This window comes from Tachysurus vachellii, chromosome 23 (genome assembly GCF_030014155.1).
Source record: "Tachysurus vachellii isolate PV-2020 chromosome 23, HZAU_Pvac_v1, whole genome shotgun sequence".
Classification (NCBI taxonomy): domain Eukaryota; kingdom Metazoa; phylum Chordata; class Actinopteri; order Siluriformes; family Bagridae; genus Tachysurus; species Tachysurus vachellii.
The window spans coordinates 2,212,708-2,231,548 of NC_083482.1; the positions used below are offsets into that span (position 1 = coordinate 2,212,708).

Consider the following 18,841-nt stretch of genomic DNA (forward strand, 5'->3'; position numbering starts at 1 on the left):
AATAAGGATTAACAATATAAATTTGCATACGCAATACAAGTACATCATTTATTTTTAAGGGACTCTGAAGAGAATCCTTTAAACACAGCAGCTTTGCTATGAACATTTATTTATTTATTTATTTATTTGAAAAAATTATTGAATGACCAAATAGATCTGAGGTCAGTCCCTGAGCTCGCGCACTTCATTAAGCACAGAAATTAATTCGTGTCTGTGACGTCAAAAAGCGCACGGCATCTTATTTGCATCTCATTTGCATTTGAACAGACACGCCCCCACTTTTAGTGCACGGAGAAATACACGTTATATATGCACACCGGTGTGAAGGAGGAGGGAAGGACAGTGAGCGCTCGCGGATATGCGTGCGTGCGGCTCCCGGTGCAAGATGGACGCGTGGATCCGGTAGCGCGAGCCGCGCGCGTGTCTGTGCATCACAGAAAGAGAGAGAGAACTAATGATTAGACAAAGATTTAGATGATATTTCTGAATAAGTACAGACTGCAACAGGTTTGTGAAGGCGAGAGAGAGAGAGAGAGAGAGAGAGAGAGAGAGAGAGAATACAATACAATACAATACAATACCGTACACACACCGGGGACGGGGTGCAGGTGCGCGAGCAAGCACAACGCATTGACTGCGTGGATTTAATACACGACTGACAGTATGATGCCGGTGAGTGTTACCGAAAAGCTGAAAAATGTCCAGTTTGTGTAAGGCTCTGATTTCTGTGTCAAACTGTGTGTGTGTGTGTGTGTGTGTGTGTGTGTGTGTGTGTTTAGTTTGAAAAGGAAATGCCCGTGTTTATCAGCTTAAATCTGAACAAACATCCTGTCACGCGCAGCATTTATGGGTTCTCATGGGGACCGGTATATAGTATCGGGGCGCGCGATATACCGTCTGTACACATCGTACCGTGTGATATATTACTGTCGCGAGTGCATTAAAGTTTGTCCGATTTTAGCGTCCTTACGATCATTAGTCATGAAACTGAACTCTGTAACTGTGCAGTAAAGTGAAAGTGTGTTCTGCATGTCAGATAAATATGCTGGAGCTCCTCTGATGATACAGTAGATCTACCATTAAATGTCTTATGTTCTGCTCACATCATAACTCAGTGTGATGCAGAAAAGTGACACACAAACAATCTTCAGAGTGAAGTTTTTATGTCCATTAGCATGCTTTAATTTTGTATTTTTTTTTTTTAACATTCGATCGTCGCCGCTGCTGTATTCGTAGCCTAGTATCAATCTGGAGAGCCTGACATTTCCCTAAAGCAAAGGTCAGTATCGCACGAGTCATTCACACATGCCCACAGATTCCAACACCAATTTGGACCTTTGCAGCGTGCAAACATTTAGCTTCATCTGCTCTTTTTTTATTCTTCTATAAGCTTTCCTTCGAGAAGCATTCCCAGCATTCCCTGCCATTCCCAATCCGGATTTTATCAGATTGTTATCACACACGTCCCTGCATGCCTATTTGAGCTAATTATAGAAAGGCAATCTGCTCAACAACTCCCTTCCAGTGCTTCGTACTAATCATAGCGTTAAAGCTGGAAATGAAGCCTAAGAACAAAACTAATAGTCATACACAATCGTAATAAGTGAAAATGGCAGATTGTATTTTTATTGCATACAATATTTATTTTTAAGGTACCAAGCTGCACTTTTACTACATGTCATTGGGGTGGCACCTTCATGAAGACCTGGTTTGTACCTTCCATATACAGTAGGCAGAATTGTGCCTGAGTTCTGTGGTAATAAAAATGCTTATGTGTCTTGGGAATTAAGGACCAATGGTGCACCTTTAAACCTTACACATGTAGCTTTACAAGTATAAAACAGGTCATGTTGATGGTTAACAAGCAACAGTGCAGTTTGTGCCCCTTTTTTCTGACAGTGTACCGTATACCGTCACATCCTCCTGTTTTCTGTGTGAATATATTCTTGATATCTGCTCTGTTTCTGGAGCTCATTGTTTAGAGTGAACTGGGGTTTTCCATGCTTATTGCCATTTAGGGAACTACCGTCTATTGTTTAAACTCGACACATTGCCCCCAAAATGCATTTTGCATTGTTAGCGGTTCCCTAGAGGAAGCTGAACAGCTGGGCTTTGCTGCTTAGTGCGGGATGTTGCGTGACTCAGAGCCTAACTTGGTCTAAATGGACATTTTTTTGTAGCCTAATAAGCATGATTTGACAGGTGAGTGTACGCTTAGTATGCGGAAGCTGGATTAAATGACATTTAGCTCAAGGTAACTCGACTCCTGAACCCCTCTCGGCACAAAGGTTGTCCTGGGAAAGACCTTAATTTCTCTCTGATTTTAACCCTTTTGTCTTGTTCGGGTCACTGAGATCTGTGTTTAATTCTGCTCCCATGACACGCCAAATATGACAGGACATCTGTTTTTACTGAAGTAGCAGAGCCTTTAGGCGCAAAAGCTCTTCTCTGCATAGCACCAAATGTTGTCAGGGACCATGTTGCCATGGCAACAGTTACCATGGTAACCTCCCTTTCACTGGAGACTTTAACCCTCGCGTTCTGTTCGCTGCCTGGTGATGGATTTCTCACTAACGCAGAGCTGTACGTTTCATCTTCATCTCAGTGAGCATTAGAAACGAGATCTGTTATAAACAAGAGACATGAGAAAGCTATTTCTATGCCTCCTTCTGAGAGTGTGTGTGTGTGTGTGTGTGTTTGTGTACACGAGGGAGCATATCATAGGTTACATTTAAATGAGTGTATGTGTGTATTTTATTCTGGAAGATTCCAGAAAGCCTTGTGTTATTTACATCACACATTTGGTTCATGAGTCCTGATGTTTCTCCACATGATGAACAAGATGTGTTTGTTTAGCGGTTAATGTCATGTGGTGTCTTTCCTAATTATCCACAAACACTTCAGAGGGAAATGTTGATATACCAGACGATTCCGTCACATTTCCATTGTTCAATGTACTGTAGTCTGGCTAAAATGCACATATTTATTGTTAGCTAGTTAATAATGTACCCAGTCGACTAGCAGCAATGTTCTCTCATTTTCTCACCAACAAAATAATTAGTTTTTTTGTTTTGATAACATTAACAGAGAGCTTTTTATAAAACATAGCAAACTTAGCTAAAGCCTGACTGACAGTATGTCAGTGAGAATAACCAGTATGAACACAACAGGATGCTGAAGAGCAGGAAATGAGGTCAGAACAGAAGTTAAACATATAAACAATGGCACTTGGGATGTTTCCTTAAATGTCTGACGTTTTAGCAGAAGCACTAATAATCACTAACGCCTGTGATTTCAGATCACATAGCTAACTTTATCTTTTTTTACACGAGCTAAATCATCGCTAGCGTCCGTTTCTTAGCATCGAAATAAGAACACGCACTATAAATTGTAGGATCTGAGATGGAGTTACAATCTCCTTCTCCTTCTCAGAGAGGAAACCTGTTAGAGGTCAGCAGGGTACAAGGGTAAGCCCCAGTCATGTGACCATGTGTGTATCCATTCTGTCTGCAGACCATATGGTCAGACAAACACACCAACCAGACTGACAGTAGCTTTTCTGTAACACACACACACACACACACACAGCACAGCAACAATACTTAAATTCCCATCTAGTTAGTTAGTTAGCGATTTAACAAAAATTAATAAATCCATGGAGTGATTAAAGGAAGACATTATTCCCTCTGTGGAAGGTTTCGGCCCAACCAGAATGTTTTATTGCTCGTTTTCGAACGTCATCAATTCTTCAGTGTTCTGCTGTTGAAGCCTTGTCCAGGTTTTTTTGTGCTGTGTATTTCCTGCCACCTTCACCAGTCTGGTGTTTGTCCTTTGACCTCTCTTATTGTCAAGCCATTTCCCCTTCTGATCTGCTCTGCTCTGATCTGCTCGCTCGCGTTCTTTTGCGTCCTGATGTTTGAAGTGTAAAGCTCCTGTTTTTGTATCGCATTGTACTGATGTAAGAAGGATGTTAATGGTGTATGTGTGTGTTTTCTTTCTATGTGTGCTAATGAACAACCTAAATGCAGAAATGAGGACTGATTTTTAGCCCAGTTTTAATACCTCAGGGGAAACAAAACATAGACTTTAGAGATTTCAAGTGAAATTATTACCTAAAACTAAGCAAACGCTTGTAAATAAACACGACCGAACACGACACGTTTTAATGACAGAATCGGGGCTAAAGTGTTTTCTGTAACAGCTACGTCGGTGCTTCAGCTCGTTCTGTCACGTTACCGTTTCTATAGCAACAGCTCGGGGACCCAGGGACGTGCCAAACGATTTTATCTTAAAATAAGAGATTCTGCCGTTTATGGAAGGAGTCGCCAGCGTCAGGAGGTCATTTGTTTGTCAATATTCTAACATTTACAGCTCAGCTCAAAAGTGAATGAGGAAACGTGGTGATCAGGAGCATTAGTGTAAATATAGAAAGGCTGCGTCGTCTTTCCCTGGAGGTGGTTTGACTGTTTAAACACTCGATGAGTCAACTCGATGTTCGGCTTCTCCACAGTCCACGACCTCGACAAGTCAACGATGACTTGTGAAGCACAGCACAGTTCATGATTTCGGCCCAATTATGGGCATTTGTGTAAATAAAAGATGTCTGGTGTTGCCTGGGCGACAAAAGGAGCGGTGTTTTTGTTTGCTCGTGTAATGACTTGTGCCGAGCTCATACTGTAAGACAAAGCGTGAACCGGTAGCGTGACTATCACTCTAAATGCTCGTTCTAATGGCTCTGGGTGATTCTGGTGTCAGGAACTCATAGCAGTTCAATATACAAAAATTTAAACAGACCTGAAAATGTTAAATATAAATATAAATGGATAAAAATATAATACAAGGAATTAAACACTTCAGAGGATCCTGTTATAGAAAAATAATCAACCCTAATTCTACAAAGCTAATATTCTGTAATAATGTGTATTATTATGTAATTATGATGTAATAATTCTCCTAAATAACCCATCATGAAGTGGTTTATTCCTTATTTATTTTTTAAACTGTACGTATTTATTCTAAGTACAGTGTATATTACTCATGTGTTACAGTTTATTGGTTTAAAATTTCACAAGTTTTCATTTCCGATCTCATCCGCAAACTAAAAGGAAAGAAATGAAAAAAGTTAAGTTTCTCATTATCTGAAACGCAGCGGATTAGCCAACACGCTAACTTCTCTAATTTTACAGCTAACGAGTAATGCGAGTTTGTTAACCCCCACCCCACTCGCTGCCTAAAAAAAGCCTTCAAACACTCTATTTATGTCTTTTGTCCTCAAAGATTTCCTTTTAAACGCAGATTAAAACATGTATCTGTATATCTGTATATCTTAACTTCCAAGATGGCCGCCGTCTCGTCACTCCGGTGCTTTCGGCTGCAGTTGGTAAAGTTTTATTCATTCGTTAAGTCAGAACTGTGTCCTAAAACACAGCAGGATGTCTGAGTGATATCACCGAAGAGCTTGATGTGTTCCGGAGGTGAAGAGTTACACCACATAGACTTTCTTGAGGTAAAAATTGAAAAAAAAGAAAAATTTATTAATAAATAAATAAATAAGTCTTTTATCCAATTAAAAACATTCATTTTCTACCGCTTATCCGAACTACCTCGGGTCACGGGGAGCCTGTGCCTATCTCAGGCGTCATCGGGCATCAAGGCAGGATACACCCTGGACGGAGTGCCAACCCATCACAGGGCACACACACACTCTCATTCACTCACACACTCACACACTACGGACAATTTTCCAGAGATGCCAATCAACCTACCATGCATGTCTTTGGACCGGGGGAGGAAACCAGAGAGGCACGGGGAGAACATGCAAACTCCACACACACAAGGCGGAGGCGGGAATCGAACCCCCAACCCTGGAGGTGTGAGGCGAACGTGCTAACCACTACGCCACCGTGCCCCCTCAACTAAAAACATTTATTAGTTTATTAGATTACACGTCCTGCCTTAGTCGTACATTTGTGTAAGCGTGACCTTTTCATATCAGATGCTGAACTGATGCACGGCATAAAGATTTAAACAGAGATATAAAGGTTTGAGAGACCTGGTGAGGCGACAGGGTGTAGACTACTGAAGCCATTCATTCATCAGCAGCTTCTTCCTGATCGTGTTTCTCATACTTTCATTCCTCTCTCTCTCTCTCTGATAATCATTTCTGCTATAAAGTTCCTCTTCAGAGGAATACAGGAAATATTTGGGAGTTTATTCAAACCTCTCGTATTCACATGACGCCGTCTCTTCCCTCTTCCTTGTTATTGTGATTTATTTTTTTCTCATGGTGTCTGAAGCACGCAGGACAGAACTAAAGTCCCTCACCGTGTGTGTGAGACTCAGGTAAAGCAGCATGCAGCCGTAAATTCTCCCTGAGCCCATCTGCCACGCTAACACACACACTTCACACTCGATCAGCAATGAAGATGTCACATCTAGCAGTCCAACTCTTTCTAGCATATCTGACTGACTGACTAGGACACACTCCAGCGATGAGGATTTCCACAGACCCATGTTACTGACGCGGCACTGACTGTACTTCAGAAAAATCAATTACCGGCCTCCCCTAAATGCCCCGCCACCCCTCCCCCACCCCTCATCTCCAGTGACGAATCCTGTCCTCCCACCAGAGTTTTATTTTTGGGTCCGAAGCCTCTTGACATCCATCTGTGCTTTTTAGCTTGAGCCAAGAGAGAAACCCGCCGTGTTTTGAGCCTTATGGTGCTGCTTAGGAAGAGAACAGCAGGCCGGCGGTACAGAAACGTGACACTAGAGTGCTACTAGTGGTGGGGGACATGATAAATATATCACTAGGAGATAGTCCTTCGATACTCATTACATATCATTATGTATAGATTTCGACAGCATGGAGCTGCAGCACAACGTTTTCCGAAAACTTGCTGATCTGGTTTAAGATACGGATACGATGGCAGCCATCTTGGCAAATGGAGTGACTTTTTTTTTTTTTTTTGCGCATGTGTGTAAATAGTGTGTAGGTGAAAATGTGCGTGTTTGTGTTTGTGTGACAGATGTTTCTAACCGTGTACCTCAGCAACAGTGAGAAGCACTTCACCGAGGTGCCTGTAACCCCAGAGACTCTGTGCCGGGACGTGGTGGACGTGTGTAAGGAACCCGGAGAGACCGAGTGCTACCTGGCCGAGAGCTGGAGAGGGTCAGGTGAGGACACGTGTGAGAATCGGTCGAAGGACGAAGAACGAAACGACGTATTATTAGTGCATGAACAAATAGAGAAATAAAGAGTAAAAGAGAGAGAAAGTTAGAGAGAGAGAGAGAGAGAGAGAGAGAGAGAGTGAAAGATAGAGAAAGTCAGAGAGAGAGAGAGAGATAAAGAGTGAAAGAGAGAAAGAAAGTCTGAAGTGATATCTGCATGTTAGCTCACTGTATTCTTCATGTCTGTTCTTTGGATAATTTTCAGGATAAGTTTCAGGATCTTTAAGGTGACAGTTTAAACAGATCGATCTCTGTGTGTCTGCTTACACACACGCTGAAAAACAGAGTCGTCATTTTTAACGAAAAACAAATGGCTTCTTTGGCCTAGAAATAATCTTTCCTTTGTGTACTGTTCTTGACCAGAGCGTGTGGTGAGTGACGGTGAGAGGATGATGGAGCTGCTGCAGCGCTGGGGGCAGCAGAGGTCCGAGGTTCGGTTCGTTCTCCACCATGAGCGAGCACCAGGTCATGACACAGGTAAGAAGCAAGACTGAAAAAAAAGAGCATGGAGCCTGCATTAGCCGCACAGCTTCCATTATATATAGTGTATCTATATTTAAATATTAGGAGCAGGAAGGGGAGCCACATGCTTCTGTTGTTCATGGGTGAGGCGCTGATCCGTGACGTTCCTCCTCCTCACTCAGCAGACAGCGCGGAGTCGACGCTGCTCGCTCTGTTTAAGCAGCAGGAGAGTTTTTTATCGGATCAAACTGAAACACAGCCCACGTGTCCTAGCGCTGATTATCTTATACACACCACATGGTCCTGATACGGTGACATGATTTTGGTGCTGTTGAGAAAGGAAATGAAGATTCCTGCATGAAACTTACAGGATATTAAATCAAAACACGTTCATTCCGTCATCTTCTGGTATATAAGTACATATAAACACACACACACAGACACACACACACACACAAATGTGACAGTAAGCCCATGGGCTGTGAGCTCCCAAAATATTCTGCATGGCCAGCAGGGTTATGTTCCAATTTCTGTGGCTTCACACAGTGTGATAATACACACACACACACACACTCACACTCAAAATGAGTGTCAGTGGGGCACAGAGTGAGTGTGTTTATGGGCGGGGGGGTTTAGCCCACACAACCTTCTTGTGCCAGCCGTGAAGATGGAACACACACACATACACACACACACACATACACACACAAATATAGATACTGTACATCTCAAATCTACAAATCTTCTATTTACATACTTTATTTATGCAATTTGTTGTCATGTCATACTTCTAAACACTAAGCTGTAACCCCCCCATACACACACACACAATGTAGTGCTTTTGTAATGAATAACATTTGACTCCATTACTATTCTCCTGTGCGTGCGTGTGTGTGTGTGTGTGTGTAGGAAGGACTGTTTTTATGTCTTGATGGGGACCAAATTTCCCCATAAGCATACAAATATGTGGCTGTTTTGAGTTTGTGGGGACATTTGGCAGGTTCTTACAAGGCTGAAAAGACAAACATGTGTGTGTGTGTGTGTGTGTGTGAGGTATTGAGTTTCCACAAGAGATTTTGTGGCCCTGTTTATACACAAAGCCCTGCTGTGTATTAACAAACTTTTGGTTTCGGTGTAAATATCTTCCTCACGTAGGCGGTATTTAAATACGGAGGAATATTGAAGGCGAGAACTTTGTCGATCTTTTTGAACATTGCTAAATGTAATTATTGATCTGAAGACTGATCTGTTGTTTCAGGGGGTTTAATCCCAAAATCCAGCCCTTATCTATGCAGCTGTAGCTGTCTCACTTTTCTATAGCGACTGTTTGTGTAGAAAAATACAATTAAGTTTGCTCTGAACATTCTGATCTGTGATGTGTTTCCAGGTGGAACTGATGCTAACCTTAACGCTAATAGACGTGTTTAGCTTGGTGCTCGTAGGACAGATGAGAAATGAGACACATGTTTATCTCATTATTTAATGCTGATGATGATGATGGAGATTTGAAGGATTCACTGCTGGCAGCTTAATGAACCGGAAGTCACAGAGTTTTTCATTAGCTGTGTTTAATTAGTGTCATTAAACTCTGTGTGTGTGTGTGTGTTTTCTCAGGGGCTCCCAGAGGCCTGGAGCTCTCGCTGAAGAGGAACATGCTGAAAACCTCGAGTGAGACTCACCTTGAGAACGGGGTGAGTGTTAAACCATCGCTAACAATCCAAAATATCTGCTTCAGTCAGGAACTTTGTTGCTTGTTGTTTTTTAGTAAACTGATTTTATGATCAAATACACAACCGAATACTCAGCTCAGTTTGCCTAATGTTAGCCGGCTTGCTAAGTCACTAATTCTGGCTTACTTCCTTTTGCTAGCTAGCAGTAGTCAATTAGCAAAGAAACTTCCATGCTAATAATAATAGTAATAATTGTAATAATAATAATATTAATAATAATACACTAGCATAGCTAAGTCAATATGTTCTGTCCTTAGTCATGTTTTGAAGCTAACATGCTAATGCTAATTTTCCTGAGAGTCTCTATGTTGATAGTGAAACTGGGACAGGATCAAAATAAAAATATTGCATGATGATGACACAAAAAGAAAATTCCGCATACAATAGTTTGGTTAAAACACTTTGTGATGGTTACAAGTAAACATGTCAGTGATTGAAGAAAAGGCGAGTTTCAGGGATTACGATTCAGATGATTCCAGAACCTTTGGAATCGACTTTGATTCTGAATCTGATTAAGAGGAGTCGGTTCTAGGTGTCAAACCCGTGAAATAATTTTCTTGCTTCCACAAATCGAGATGTAGTGTATCATGGGAAAATAACGACGTTTCAGCTAGCTATCATATCAGATCACAGGCTCATTTGAACATTCGTAGTAGTTAATCTTCTGAGGAAACTCTCAGATATAAGCATATTAGATAAACTATACCTGATTCTAGCTGGACACTAGCTGGAGCTAGCAACAGCTAGTCATGTGTATGACATCACATGTATTGTAATATAATATCTGTATTTAATATACGATATATTATAATAACTATCTGTTTTTCCAGATGATTCCTCCTCCTATGGACATAAGTATCACAGAGTTGCAGGAGATGGCATCACGGCAGCAGCAGCAGATCAATGCGCAGCAGCAGGTTCTGGCATCCAAGGTGCAGGATAATAAGAGATATGAACATTAGAAGCAGCAGTATCTATAAAAATGGCCGTGATTGCCGTTTACCAAATCACCGAACACACACCTGAGCCCGTGGATTCACTGCGTTTGTGTTATTTCAGGAGCAGCGTCTTCGCATTCTGAAGATGCAGGAACAGCAGCAGCGTGAGCAGGAGAAACTGCGGCTGTTGCGCGAGAACGCCGAGAACCAGGAGGCAAAACTACGGCGTGTTCGAGCGCTCAAGGGTCAGGTGGAGCAGAAACGCCTCAGCAACAGCAAACTAGGTCAGAGCTTGTTATTCTGCAGAATCATCAATGAAGCCTCAAGTGTTCCTCAGCTGCCGATGTGGGAGAAAGGAGGGAAGGATCGAAAGAATGGATTGATTTTATTTTAAAAAAGGAGATGGAAGTTTTTGGAGCAAAGCAAAAAATCCTCAAATATCTAAAGATTAATGATGATTGATGCTGGTGAAGCCTTTTTATAAATAAATTCATCTTGAATCAAAAGCATTTTATTCATCCAAGGAATCCTGGATAGACCAACAGACAGATAAATGGTTGGATAGATGGATAAAGAAATAGATGAATGGATGGTTAAATATGTAAGGAAAAGATATGGTTAGATGACTAAGAAAAGGGTTGGATGGACGGACAGTTGGACGGATATGGAAATAGATGAATGAATAGATGGATTGACAATTTTATATGGCGAGATAAAGAAACAGATGGAGAAAGGGATGGATGGATGGATAGATAATTAGATAGATAAAGATATGGATGGATAAGTGGTAGATTATATCTACAGACCAATCCGTCCATCTTTTACTCCATATATCTAAAGTAATAGATCAATGGATGGAGATATGGAATGTTTGAAAAAATGATACATAGACAAAAAGATGGATGGATGGATGGACAGTAAATCCTATCATTATCCAGGAACCTGTGAGAAGCCTGTAGTGTGTATTTCTTAATATTGATTTTTTCCATTTATTATCTGCTCACGATGCAAAAAAAACATGTTTGACAAATATTTAGGACGTGAGATGTTTATTTAATCTGGTGAAAATCTGCAAAGCTAAAAAAAAGACAGGAAGCACAGAATGCTATTAACCGTGTGGTTTCATGCTAATAGCATTAGCAATGAGGCTTAGCCATGACTCGACACTTCATCAACTTCAACAAGGAATCTCTGCAATGAGCTTTAAAGCTAATGAGCTGGAGACGGACAGTTGATTCAACATTTGTAAAAAAAACACTCCAACTCTCTGTCGCTCTGTCCCCTGTTCCTTGTCTGTAGTGGAGGAGATTGAGCAGATGAACGGTCTGTTCCAGCAGAAGCAGAGGGAGTTGCTCATGGCCGTATCCAGGGTGGAGGAGTTGAGCAAGCAGCTGGAAACGTTACGCAGCGGCAAACTGGACGAAATCGCTGAACTTGAGAGGCTCTACAAAGAACTTCAGGTGCCTCTTGGATGGATGGATGGATGGATGAATGAATGGATGGATGCAGAGCAATAGAGCGACAATGAAATAATTGATGAATTAGGATAAAAATAGAAAATTTATTATAGCTAGAAGAATTAGGAAATGGAAGAAGGGCATTGGATTTACATTTACAGCATTTGGAAGATTGGCACATTGGATCGGTGGATGGATGGGTGGGTGGGTGGAATGGTTGTTAGGATGGATGGATGAAAAACAGAGACGCAGGTGAATAGATAAAGCTGGGTGGATGTGTAGTGTGTAGATGGTTAGAAATGTAAAGATATGGATGAACCTATACAAAAAGAGTGGGATTGTTTAATAAATAAGTAGATCAGTGAATAGATTGAGAAATGGCTTGATGAATAGAAAAACGGATAAATGGATAAATAAAGGCTAGTAGAAGGATGGGTGGAAATATAAATTTAGGGTTGAATATGTGAGAAAGTGGAGCGCTGGATGGATAAACACATGGATTGTTTGATTGGAAAGATGAAATAGAGAGGTGATTAGAAACTGATATAGTCCAGGGGACAGACAGATGAATGACTAGATTCATAGAAACCCAGCTAGATGAATGGCTAAATAAAGAGGTGAATGGATGGATGAAGAGAAGGATGAAGGGATGGGTAAATTGGAAGATAAACGAAATGAGGAATGGACAGATGTAGAGAAGGATAGATGGATAAATAGAAGAACTGGTAGGCAGATGGATGGATTGGGAGATAAATGGATAGAATGACAAACAGATGGATAGACATTTGAATGATGAAAGATAGAAATAATCTGTATTTAGATGTCCATTAAAATCAATTTGTGGACGAGGCTAACTAACTAAGACTCTGTTCCTACCCTGAAGCTGAGGAACAAACTGAACCAGGAGCAGAGCGTGAAGCTCCATCATCAGAAGGAATGTCTGAGTAAGCGCACACAGGAAGTCGCGGGGATGGAGCGGCGCCTGGCCGACCTGCGTCAGAGACTGTGGAAGAAGAAAGCAGCGCTACAGCAAAAAGAAAACCTGCCTGTGAGTGCAGGACAGAGCTAAGAATCAGTCTGTGTAATATTTAACACACACCATTTTGCTACAAGATACAGTTACTACGTTAAAAAAAAAGATCTGATTCTGTTCCCCTAACAACTTTTCTTTTAGAAATAAAGCTTTATTAATTAGCTATTAATTCATTAATTACCTTATGTTACGTAGCTACTTTGTAGCCTGGCTAAGAGAGGACAGAATGTTTAAAATCTCAGCTACCATGCTAACAGTATCCGAGGAGAGGTAGCGTTTTCACTTGCTAGTTAGCTCATGTTTCAACAAATACAGTAATTTACCTAATTAGCTTGTCATCAGTTTACATACTGAACTGTTCTAATACTTACCCAAACATTCAATTATTTTCCTATTCTGGATTAATGTTTAACTAAACGTGTATTTAGTTTCAAATGCTTGTACATGGACTTTTTTTTTAACAAAAAATGGGGGTCGAACAGTATTCAGGTAACACAGACTGCCATGGGGTTTGATGCTCAACCATTAGCATCAAGACTGAGCCACGACTGCACTTAAAAATGTTAGTGAATATCTCCACATGTCAAGTTCTGGTTATAATTTTTTGCTAAACATTGTCAGTGTTGGTGAAGTAATGTTAGCTAGATTGTCTTGTACTGAAAAAAGTTTTTTTTAAATAAAAATTTTAATTTACTTACAAACAGGAATAATATTTTTCTTCCTGGCTAGCATTATTTCACTACCTAGCTAGCTATATAAAGCTAAATTAGCAAAAAAAAAACCATTATCATGATAATGTAATGTTTGCAGATTACTGAATCATTATTAAATTCAGCTAACATAAATAGTTGCTAACTTCAATATTCTTGTTTTCTGGGGTAAAAAGCTGGATAAACTAGCGATAGTGTGTGAGCTGTAGCCATCCAGCCTGTTTTCTGATATCAGCGGCACTTAGCTAACTATGCTTCCAGAATTTGTTGAAATTAGGTTTATTTGGTAACACTGCTAGCAGTGTGTAGCTAGCTAGCCATTTAAAAACACTTTGCTTTATCTAATACAATATGTTAGCAAGCAATTTTTTGTGTTAATATTGTAAATACTGTGATAAAACCAAATGCACAAAACAGAAACTCTTTTTTTTCTCTCTCTCTTTCTCTTTGTTTTGTTTCTACAGCAGCCGGGTGATGGCCAGAGCTCTCATCCTCCCTCAGTCCAGTCCAGAATTGCTGCTGTTGGCCCATACATTCAGTCTCCTGCTCCTCCACTTCCTCCCAAACAAGATGTCCTGGTGAAGCCGGCCTATCCAGATGGCACTAGCACGCTGCCCAAACCACTTACTAAACCCACCGGTACACACACATACACACACACAAAGTGTTTCTGTACCAAATCCTTCCATTCTTTAATGATTAGCCCCTCCCCTTTCTCCCTTTCTCCTCTCAACCAGGTAAAAGCTCCAAGCTGTCAGAATGGAGTGTAAGTGGTGAGCTCAGCGGTGTGGGTGGGTCTCAGCGAGGCTATGCCTCCACCCTGCCCCGTATGAGCAGCCATGGCTCCATGGAGAAAGGTGAGCCCTCACACCCTCCACATGCTAAGCATACATAAACATGTGATGCTAATATTTTTTTCATGTGTGCTAGATACCGAGGCAGATTGGAAGCCACCACCACTTCCGTTACGGAAGAATCAGAGCAACGAGGACCTCTTAAACGATGGCCAGGTAACACTAACACACACGCACACACAAACACACACAAACAAACTTAACATCTAATTAGTATTTTAATGTGCTGTGCTCATATGGAGGATATTGAACTTGTTATTCCCAACAAATCACCTCAACTTTTAAGATCCTTAACCATCATTTCTGCTGGATCATGTCCACTTTCGTAAACACTCGTGGTCTGGCTGTTAAGTCTATTTTCACCAATAGGACTGATCCAAGGAAAACTAAAACAGTTACAGTATGTATGTCTCCATTCTAATAAGGTTGGAGGTAAAGTGCCCCCTCCAGTCCCCAGCAAACCCAAGCTAAGTCAGCCTGGCTTCCCCAAGCCCTGCTTCTCCACTGGCACCTTTCCAGGCAAAACGAAACCTGCCCACCAGCTGGCCCCGCACTTCCCGAAGGCACCGATGCCTGCAGCCACTGTACGGCCATTCAGCATGGAGGGCTCAACAAGCAAAGGACCCACTATTCAGAAACCTCAGACACTGGCAGCCAGCTCGATCTACTCCATGTACACGCAACAGAGCTCGCTGGCTAAGGGCTATCAGGGCCAGAGCACACTGACCCGCTCCCAGCCTCGGGGTGAGCATTGCAAACACTGCTAATACTAGCTAGCAATACATCAGCCCTGATTAAAATGAATTATATCCATTCAAATATCAGGTAAAGATGAAACCAAGAGTTAGAGTAGTTATTTTCTTAGCACTCTTCTGATTTAATTTTTTTTAGTGTATGGAAAACCAGTCATCCCGTCCAGCAGAGGGCAGCAATTACACTCCCAGGACAGCAGCCAGAATGAGAAAGGCAGCTCTGTCGAGGCTGATCAGGTGGACCAACCTGTCGTCAGTGGACCCAGTGAGGGTACAGAGTCAGAGCGAGCGCCGCGTCCACTGAGTCCCACCAAACTGCTACCGTTCCTGACGCACCAGCACCGCCTGCAGAGTGACGCTGAATTGGAGACACCACGCAGGAGGCTACAGCATGCACCACGTCCATTAAAGAAGCGCAGCTCCATCACAGAGCCCGAGGGACCCGGAGGACCCAACATCCAGAAACTTCTTTACCAGAAAACCACACTGGCGGCCATGGAGATGCCAGAGATTATCACGGCGGCTGCTGAGGACACAGGGGCCCTGTCAGTTAAAGCTCGAAAGGCGTTCGGGGCAGACAGGGATGGAGAGGAGGAAGATCATACTCCGCCTCCTCTTCCACCACGTTCTTCTGCTGCAGAACAGTGCAGAAGAACTGAACTGAAGGAGGATGATCAGCAGGAGGTGGGTAGTTCAGTCCCAGCTGAGGATTTCCCTCCATATCCTCCACCCCCATACCCTAGCACAGGCAACCAGGAAGGGCAGGAAGAGGAAGAGGACTGCGGTATGAAGACACCAGAGGTGACTGGACAGGTCACCCTACCACCGGTACACATTATTTACTTTTTTTTTGTGCTTTGTAGTTTAGGATTTTTAAATATTGTTCTCCTCTTTCAAATCCTCCTACAGTATGTGTCTATGGCCCTAGACTTAGTACCTACAGTTTTGACTTTATACTATACTTGTAAATGTTTGGTTTTGTCTGCAGTTGCAGAATAATAGATTTTATGATTATTTTAAGAAAATTTCGATGTAATGGTTAAAATCGGCAGTTAGGAACGTTCTGGCAGTGTTTGTCTTAGAAGAAAGGCCAGTGTTTTTCTCTGGGCAAAAATTTGAACAATAGTGCCCTCTAGCCAGAATTTTTTTTTCCTTACCAATGAAGTAATGTTTCTGCGGGAAAGAAAGAGGCTGCTATCTAACTGTCCAGAACTGAAAAAACCAACAAAATAAAAAGTTCTGTTTTAACCTGCAGTCTGTGACATTTTAGTGTCTCTAGGTCTATAATAGTTATATAATTTTAAGAAAACCTTAGAAAGTGGCCCAATAAAGAGGTCCAACAAAAGTCAGATATTGGCACCAATTTAAGTCTTAAAGGTGAAGTCTGCAATCTCCAACTTTCTTCAGAAATAAGCTTCATAAAATAACAACTAATGCTTGTCCCTTGAAGTAAACTTTAAGTGACATGTGTAGTGTAAACCACTTGGGTAAAGTTGGTAACAAGGAAAGGGAAATGTCATGCAAAAAGACAAACTGCCTCTTTAAGTCATAGGACTTTCATTCTGACCAGCAAGGCATGCAGTTGGAATGATTCTAAACTGGTCACTATAAGCTTGTTTTGTTTATTATTTATCTTCTCACATTTATCTTTTCTTCTGCAGGGGAAGCGAACAAACTTGAGGAAGATGGGGTCAGAGCGGATCAGCCACAGCATGAGGGTGCGCTTCAATCCTCTGGCCCTCCTGCTGGACGCCTCACTGGAGGGCGAGTACGACCTGGTGCAGAGGATTATCTACGAGGTGAGGAGTAGGGGTGGTGATGAAGAGCCATCAGAATCGGTTCCTCTACATTGTTACTAGCGTTCTAATCAATTCATAATGATGGGGGTGTAAAAAGTGTGTGGTGTTTTTTGGCAGGTGGAGGACCCCAGCATGCCCAACGATGAGGGCATAACGGCGCTCCACAACGCAGTGTGTGCAGGACATACGGAGATCGTCAAGTTCTTGGTGCAGTTCGGAGTCAACGTCAACGCAGCCGACAGCGACGGCTGGTGAGAGAATTGTTTGTTTTCATTGTGAAACTAAAAATAATCCAATCATAATCCCCAATGTTGTTAATGTTAATGTTGTGTTAGTTGCTCAGAATTGAGCATTTAAAGTTACGACTTGTACATTGCTAAGCAACAACTGTTAAACAGAGATTTTGGGGACAAACAACTAAGCCAACCCAATTTTCTACCTTTGTCTCTTACTTTCTTCTTTTCTCAATCTATCCACTACTTTTAATAATCTCTCTCTCTCCCTCTTTCTCTGTAGGACGCCCCTGCACTGTGCAGCTTCCTGTAATAACGTTCAAGTGTGTAAGTTCCTGGTGGAGTCGGGTGCAGCCGTGTTTGCCACGACGTACAGCGACATGCAGACGGCGGCAGAGAAGTGTGAGGAGCTGGAGGAGGGATACGCTCAGTGCTCACAGTTCCTTTATGGTGAGTGAGGTTACGATCTAGACCGAGTGAGCAGTCTTTTTACGGAAGGTTTTCACAAGGATAATAAGTAAGAATGTGTGTGTGTGTGTGCAGGTGTGCAGGAGAAGATGGGGGTGATGAACCGTGGTATTGTGTACGCGCTGTGGGACTACGAGGCTGATCACTCTGACGAGCTGTCGTTCATCGAGGGAGACTGCATAACCGTGCTGAGACACGAAGACAGAGACGAGAACGAGTGGTGGTGGGCGAGGTGCGGAGACAACGAAGGATACATTCCCCGCAACCTGCTCGGGGTGAGTAGATATTTTTTCTGCAGGAATTCTCTTGAATCTAGAATTCAGCTTTAAAATTGGTATTCCTGTTGGTAGCATGATAAAAGCTAAGACAGGTGCTACACCTACGCGTAGCAAGAGCGTCTGCCAGATTTGCCATTTTTTTTATATAGTTATAACTGTTGCTCCTTTCACAGCTGTATCTGCGGATCAAACCCAGACAGAGGAGTTTAGCCTAGACCTCACCACAGACCATTCCCAATCCAACCGACGTTCCCTCAATTCTAGTGTGCACTGACCGCAAAGGGCTGAAGGAAACGAGACAGTCCGAAGTGCTTCTTCTCAACACACTGCTGCATTCCAGAGGTTCACTTTTTTCTGTTCATTGATTCATCATCTTCAGAGGCACAATGGATAAGGAGGATCTGTAATATTGACATCTGATGAATGTTTAATCTCTGTTCTTCATGGCCTTTCTAGGTGAATGTATTTCAGAAATAATTATTTTCACAGCTCTTAAGTTATTTGTACAGATGTACAGAGGTGATGGCAGGTTTGTGTTCATCCTGTTATCACCCAATGAGTCAATGATCACGTGACCACCACTTCACGTGACCACCATTTCTTCTAAGGCTTGAGTTTAGATGACAGGATTTCTAGAAAGCGTCTCTAGTGATGTCATACAGTCGAGTTGAACAAACCTACCTTAAGCTCCACCCACATTGACACAAATTCAGGGTGTCCGTGTCACGTCTCTTTAATCGCTTTTCTGCTGTTTAATTGAACTTCAATGTGCTAACTGGATAACTATTTATCTGCTAATAAATATCTTTGTTTTTTATTAAGCTTAAAAATAATAAATAATCACTATGGTGCTCAATAACACAGGCCATTTATGGTTCATGAATAATGGCCTGAATA

At 41.9% G+C, this 18,841-nt stretch overlaps 1 protein-coding gene across 2 annotated transcripts; it reads left to right on the forward strand.

Annotated features, from left to right (window-relative positions):
* Nucleotides 1-318: 318 nt before the first annotated feature.
* tp53bp2b (tumor protein p53 binding protein, 2b) lies at nt 319-18,839 on the forward strand. 2 transcript variants are annotated; one of them, XM_060858926.1, is made up of 18 exons: nt 319-672; nt 7,029-7,176; nt 7,594-7,707; nt 9,307-9,383; nt 10,253-10,354; nt 10,482-10,644; nt 11,660-11,820; nt 12,701-12,865; nt 14,025-14,199; nt 14,298-14,417; nt 14,491-14,570; nt 14,840-15,158; nt 15,306-15,994; nt 16,828-16,965; nt 17,083-17,216; nt 17,482-17,648; nt 17,742-17,941; nt 18,118-18,839. In XM_060858926.1, the coding sequence occupies exons 1-18, from the start codon at nt 664-666 to the stop codon at nt 18,157-18,159; spliced, it is 3,003 nt and encodes a 1,000-aa protein (XP_060714909.1). In that variant the 5' UTR covers nt 319-663; the 3' UTR covers nt 18,160-18,839. The 2 variants fall into 2 exon arrangements, with proteins under 2 accessions (XP_060714909.1, XP_060714911.1); XM_060858928.1 differs by having other exon boundaries at nt 14,028-14,199.
* Nucleotides 18,840-18,841: the final 2 nt, after the last annotated feature.

Bases quoted from the DNA above. Each gene is read 5' to 3' on its own strand.
- tp53bp2b (XM_060858926.1), top strand. The intron at 14,200-14,297 runs GTACACACACAT...CCTCTCAACCAG, and splicing joins ACCACTTACTAAACCCACCG to GTAAAAGCTCCAAGCTGTCA. The intron at 14,418-14,490 runs GTGAGCCCTCAC...CATGTGTGCTAG, and splicing joins CCATGGCTCCATGGAGAAAG to ATACCGAGGCAGATTGGAAG.